The 6,387-nt window shown below is 60.6% G+C and overlaps 1 protein-coding gene across 1 annotated transcript in view; it reads right to left on the reverse strand.

Moving 5' to 3' along the window:
* Positions 1-6,387, reverse strand: part of CEP104 (centrosomal protein 104kDa) — a 36,441-nt gene that overhangs the window by 9,632 nt on the left and 20,422 nt on the right. Inside the window, exons 5-11 of the mRNA XM_014546190.1 lie at positions 6,177-6,383; positions 5,032-5,094; positions 4,687-4,763; positions 2,472-2,640; positions 1,902-2,057; positions 576-822; positions 355-380 (exon numbers count right to left, since the gene is read on the reverse strand). Coding sequence (XP_014401676.1) covers positions 355-380; positions 576-822; positions 1,902-2,057; positions 2,472-2,640; positions 4,687-4,763; positions 5,032-5,094; positions 6,177-6,383 — 945 coding nt within the window. The remainder of the gene's footprint in view (positions 1-354; positions 381-575; positions 823-1,901; positions 2,058-2,471; positions 2,641-4,686; positions 4,764-5,031; positions 5,095-6,176; positions 6,384-6,387) is intronic.

Below are 6,387 nucleotides of genomic sequence, written 5' to 3' on the forward strand. Positions count from 1 at the left end.
GGCCTCGGGCTGCAGGGGAGGAAGGGGCTGCAGAGCTCCCGTGTGGACCCCGCCCGCCGCCCGTCTACACGGCAGGCTCAGTGCCGTGGCCTTCCCAGTCTGGACGAGGGGACGTGCTAAATCCCAGTGTCATCAGAACAGGTTATCCGGCAGCAGGTGCAACTGACCAAATGCACTCAGGGTTCCTACTCCCCGACCCCATCGCAGCCAAATAAGCGATGCCGATGCTGCCTCCTACCCTTTACCTCCAGCGGGTCAGCTCACCGGGCAAGCAGGCCAGTTTCCCTAGTCACGGCTTGGAAGTGTCCTGCCCGAGCTCATGGGCTCGCTGTCCAGCGGCCTCCACGTCTCCACCCGCCTCCTCGCAGGCGTGGGCTCTCCTGAGCCGGCCTGGGCCCTGGGCTGCTGCCCCCGTGGAGCAGTGGGCAGGAGGCCCGCCCCCCGCTGACATCTCCCGGGAGACAGACATGCAGACAAGTTCACGTGACGCTGACTTCCAGGTGAGTGAGGCCCTGCACGGGGACAGCGCCCCCCCCCGATGCCGATGCCTGGCCCGTCTGCTGAATGAACCTCACGCCACGGGACTGAGGTACCTACGTGGGCCTTGTGGGAAGGGTGCGAGGGGGACAGCGGCTGGTCCGAGGGAGAGCGCTGAAGAGAAACGTCCAGGGAGTGGGACGAGGGCTGCTCCAGAGGGACGGGCTCTGCACGCTGGTTTTCTGTCACACTGTCGTCCTGAGGTGGTGGCAGTGCTGGCGGCAGGTGGCAGGAACTGCTGGAGTGAACGAGGGGCTGGAGCGGTAAATCCATCGGCCTTGGCACCTGGGGAGAAGGGACGCGTGATCCCCAGGCCACCACCCCGGCCCGCACCTTCCCCGGAGCACCCGCCTCAGGAGGCAGAGCCATCGCCACCCTCACTGACCGCAGGTCACTGTGTGGGACACACAGTGGATCTGTGTCATCACGAGCACGTGGGTGAGTCACTAGCGTGGAGGCACACCTCATGGTTGTGCCAGCGGAGAGGCACATGGGCACCTGGTGGCCCCGAGGACCGCAGCCAGCCGGGCACTGCTCACTACCCCACGTCGTCCTAACAAGTGCGAGGCACTGGGCGGGGTGGTCAGTGCTTCAGACAGATTAGCTCATTCAGTGCCCACCACTGCCCCCTGGCAAATGTGACGGGGAAACCGAGGCACAGGTGGAGCAGGGGTTAGTCTGATCACACAACTAGAGCGGCACAGTGGGGTCTGGACCCCAGCAGGGTCTCCCGTCTGCACTCAGCCTCCGTCTCCTCATCTGCGGCGGGCGCACTCCTGCCCAAGTGGGTCTGAGGATGGGGCAGCGCCTCCGGGGAGGTGTTCTCAGCAGCGGAGGCCCCTGGGGTTTCTTTCCCACGGCTCCCGGGAGCGGGCAACTCCTTCTCACCAACGAGGAACACTGGGGAGCAAGTGCCCCCCCAGCTCCGCCCCTTCCTGCTCTACTGTGAGGCCTGCCAGAGCCGGGCGGGCGAGGCGGAAGCCACAGTGGTGGGCACACAGGTGCTGATGTTCCTGAGCGCGGCCGGTCTGCCAGGCTTCACAGAACAGACGCCGGCGATGCAGACAGCACGGCAGACCCTCATGGGCACCCAGCCCTCGCCCTAAGTCAGTGATGGAGAACCTTTTGAGCTCGGCGTGTCAGCATTTTGAAAACCCTAACTTAACTCTGGTGCCGTGTCACATATAGAAATTTTTTGATCTTTGCAACCATAGTAAAACAAAGATTTATACTTTTGATATTTATTTTATATATTTAAATGCCATTTAACAAAGAAAAACCAACCAAAAAAATGAGTTCGCGTGTCACCTCTGACAGGCGTGTCATAGGTTCGCCATCACTGCCCTGGGCCCAGCCGCACCTACCGGCTCCATGTCCACCAGGCTGTGCAGCTCCAGCTGCGCGTACACCTGGGCGCGGTACTGCTCCATCTGCCGCTTCTTGTGCTTGGCCAGGTCGTAGTCCTCCTTCTCCACGGCGCAGCGCTTCTCCACCTCGTAGCGCCCCAGCCGCTCCCCGACCTGCACACAACCCCCGCTGTCTCCGCGCTCCGCCCGCCAGGCCGACGGCGGCTAGTCATGCCCACTCGACGGAGGCGCTGACCACCTACGTGTCCTGTGGGGACCAGGGGTCCCCGGAGCAGCCAGAAGCACAGCCGTACGACCACGCCCTGCAAAGCGAGTGCTGCCTGTGGCTGCAGCAGCGCCTGAGAAACCCCGAGAGTTTTGGGATGGCTAACACGTCTGCGATGTGTCCCTGCCCGGTGTCTGGGGTGACGTCTGGAGAGGGACCCAGGGGCTCATGACAGGTTTGTCCAGGCGCTCGTCGGTTGCGCTTCTATTTTGCCGGGATCGTTGAGCCCACACCCACTCCTGCAGGCCAGGCACCGCCCACAGCTGGACGGGCATATTTAGTGCGAGCCCCGCGGGCAGTACCTTCTGCAAGTCCGCGATCGCCTGCTTCAGCTTCTTGGCGTAGTCGTAGCGCTCCTGCTGCACGGCTTCGCGCTTCCTCTCGTCCAACTTGCGGATAATCTGCGCGACTTCCGGGTCCTGGTACATATCGAAAGCTAAGTCGTCCAGTGGGGAGATGTGGTCAGACTTCCTGAAGGAGAGAAGCGGACACTTCAGTGCCAGGTTCCCCTGTGGGAGGCGCGCGGAGGGCCCGGCTCAGCGCGGAGGCAGCCGGGAGAGCGTCCCAGCCTAGTTCCTGGAGGCGCCGCCTGAGGACTCAGTGCGGCTTCGGGAGCACAGCCGCAGTGGGGTGGCTGTGCAGCTCACACTCCGGCCCGTGTCCAAGTACACGTGCTCGGCGTCCTAGTCCCCGCACCCCACCCCCTCGTGCTGGCCGTGCCAGGCTCTCTCTAGGCACGCGGACAGCGATGTGGGCAGAACCCAACCCCAGACCAATGCTGACCAGCCCTTCACTGAGCCGACCTGATAGGCCGGGCAGCCAGGCGTCCGCTTCACACCAGCGCCCAGCGCCCAGCACCGTGACTGGTGAACATGACGGCCGGGCTGTTGCTTCTACTGCGCTTTTCCCTCACAGGGTCCAATGCTGCCATCAGCCCTCCCGCCCGCAGATGAGAAACCCTTCGGGGGACACGCATCGCAGCCGCACAGCCCGCTCCTGACCAGGCATCCGCTCTACTCTTTCTCAGTTTCCCCGCAGGCAGGTCTACTGCTGACGTCAACATTGACGCTGACACTGACAATGCCCGTCTAGGATCGCAGCAGAACGGTAACGGAGGACACCAGCGACAGGAAACGCCACTGTCAGCTTTGACTTCACATATAGGCATGTTTTAATTAAAATGGTATTTGTCCTCAAATAAATCGGTTTGAAAATTGTATAGTAATGAGTTCAAAGAGGACACAGGAGACGTCAACTTCTGAAGGACCAAGCCCCCCATTCTAGGCCCTGGCAGCCCCGAACACGGTCAGTGTGCCTAGCGATGATCCACTGGGCCACCCTCTACTGTGTCCACAGGCCACATAACTACTTTCACCAAAAGGCAGGTTCCACGCTAAGTCTAAGTCACTCGGCCTTGAAGTCCCAGAGATGAAACAAAGACCTCATTTCATTATAAAAATCTAACAAAGAAAAAAGTGAGGTCATGTGACATCCGCCCAGGGCTCCAGGGCCGTCCTGTCCCAGAGCGCTCTCCACTTTCCCAGAAACCCCCTGGAGGTCAGCCACGGATCGCACGGCAGTGGTCAGTGACGTTCGCCCTCAGCACTCACACAGCCCGGGCTCGCCTCAGGCTGAGGGGTGTCAGAAAGGCCAGCCTGTGGGGCAGGGCGGCCTCTGCAGACAGCGAGGCTCACCGCCCACACTGGGCGAGGCCCAGGCTCCTGAGCGGCCGCAGACGCTCTATCTGTGCAAACGCAGCGGTGGCTCGAGTCCCAATGGCTGTGCCGCAGCCCTGACTCCGTGCGGCCAAGGCCAATCTCACCTGCAGCTGCACGGCGGCCAACCTCCTGCCACACCCGCGTGCCGCCTGTTCCTGCGGGGGGCGGGGGTGGTGGTGGTGGTTAGAGGAGGGGCCGGGTGGTCTCAGTTCCCTGTCTGGGACCAGCCCTTCTGCAGGGCCCGGCTGTGTAAACCGCAGGCAGGCCTGAGGGTGCGGAGGCCAGAGCAGAGACATGCGGAGCGGGGTCTGTAGCTCCCTCCACCCTGACCTACCAAGGCCCTACTTCCAAACAAGAGGCAGCAAAACAAATGCGCACGTCCAGCTGTTACCGTGAAGAAGGGGGAGAGGAGCTGGGAACACTGCACTTACAGACACAGATGTGGCATCTACTTCTCACTTCCTTAAAACACGGTCTCAACGCAGACAGACGGGAAGCCTCGGTAACTGACCGTTTCACCTGTGCATGTGTCCGAGCCAATGAAACACCCCCAGGCGGCGGCAGGCCTTTCCCGAACGCACTAGAAACCTCTAGTAAGAAACTCCTGAGCCAACGAGAAACGGTCGCCTCTGAAGGGCCTCTGAAGGACAACACCGGAGACGCCTTCACCGGGCCTTCACCCATCAGAGGTGTGGGTGGCCGCAGGGCACCCGGAGGCCTGGGCCGGCCCCCTGGAGGCGATGCTCACCTGGGGGGCCCCCCTGGAGCCCCGCTCACTGCCTGCGGGAGGGGCTCTTACCCAGAGCAGGTTCCTTCCAGGGCGGGGTCCTCCGTGCGCTGCCCCAGGTAGTGGTCAATCAGCTTCTCCCTCGAGGCCTTGGGGGTGAGAAGGCTGGTTAGCGTCTCGGAGGAGAAAGGAGCAGCACAGAACCGTAACTAAGGGCGACCGGAGGCCAGCAAAGGGCCAGCAAGCGCCAGGGCCAGGCTCCCGGAGGGGCGGCCTCAGTTCTCGCGTTAAGGAAAGCCTAAGTTATTCATCCGTCACGTCGGCACAGATTTTACGACGACGCCTTTTGTGACGACAATAAACCCTTCCCTCCTGTTGGAAATAGTTCTTCTGTAGAAACGAAACTCCCACACTCACAATGGTGCTCTCATCGCTGCCGCCCACGGGGTCCCCGATGATGTTCATGGCAACCAGGGCGACCTGGGGGAGCGACAGAAACCACGTTTGGAAGGTGGGCAGCCATCGTCTTTGTCACAGCCACCAGTGGGAGGCCGCGCACGGAAGCGCGTCCCTGGTGAAATGCTGCGCTAACGTGCAGGGGTATCAGTAAGCACTGTTGTAAGTCATATAAGCTGATATTCTAAGGCTGAACCAAATGGATATTTTAATGTTTAGAGGATATGAAAACAATAACAGCTAAAAGCCTCCCAGTTTTTTAAAAAAATAAATATGACTCTATTGATTTCAGAGAGGAAGGGAGAGGGAGAGACAGAAACATCCATGATGAGAGAGAATCATGGATCGGCTGCCTCCTGCATGCCCCCCACTGGGATCGAGCCCACAACCTGGCCATGTGCCCTTGACTGGAATCAAACCCGGGACTCTTCAGTCCGCAGGCCGACGCTCTATCCACTGAGCAACACTGGCCAGGGCAAGCCTCCCAGTTTTAACCCAGCCTCTCAGGGAACCCTCTGCTCGAGGCTCATGTGGGTCACCCCAACATGCTTGGCAAATTAGACAAAGAAATGAACGCCAAGGTTCCCACGGCTCATCGGTCTGATTCTCACCGGACGGGGAGGAGCCCCTTCCCACCCACTTCCGGAGAATCACTGTAGCTGAAGTAGGAACCCACCTGGATTGAGGCTCATGTGGGTCACCCCAACATGCTTGGTAAATTAGACAAAGAAATGAAGGCCAAGGTTCCACGGCTCATCGGTCTGATTCTCACCGGAGGGGGAGGAGCCCCTTCCCACCCATTTCTGGAGAATCACTGTAGCTGAAGTAGGAACCCACCTGGATGTCACTGGTGAAAACATGTGGGGGGAGGCGTGTGGAGGAAGGACGAGGTGAGGAGCCCTCCAGCTCCCGCTCCAGCTCCCTGCCTGCGGTGGGACCAGTGGGGCTCCCTGCTTGCATAGCAGCTGGGCCAGCGGCTCCCTCTAGGGGAGCTTAACATTCCCCATAGAGATGCCACCTCACAGAAGACTGAAAGTGCCTCTTTGCAAAGACACGGGACACAGGACCCAACCAGAGCTGGGGGTCGGCACGGGGAGGCGTGTCACCTGATTGTAGACATTGTACTTGTTGGCGTGATTTTGGTGAAAAACGAGTTTCAGAAACTGCCCCTCGGTGTCCACATAGACCGACTTCAGCTCCCGCGCTCTGCAGCCCGTCTTCTCATTGTCGCAGAGGGAGACGTAGCTGCGAGGGCACAGCGCAGGCTCAGCTGGGGAAGTGCGGTCAGTGCAGCCCCTCCCACCTACACAGGGCTGG

The sequence above is a fragment of the Myotis brandtii genome, unplaced genomic scaffold (genome assembly GCF_000412655.1).
Source record: "Myotis brandtii unplaced genomic scaffold, ASM41265v1 scaffold434, whole genome shotgun sequence".
Classification (NCBI taxonomy): Eukaryota; Metazoa; Chordata; class Mammalia; order Chiroptera; family Vespertilionidae; genus Myotis; species Myotis brandtii.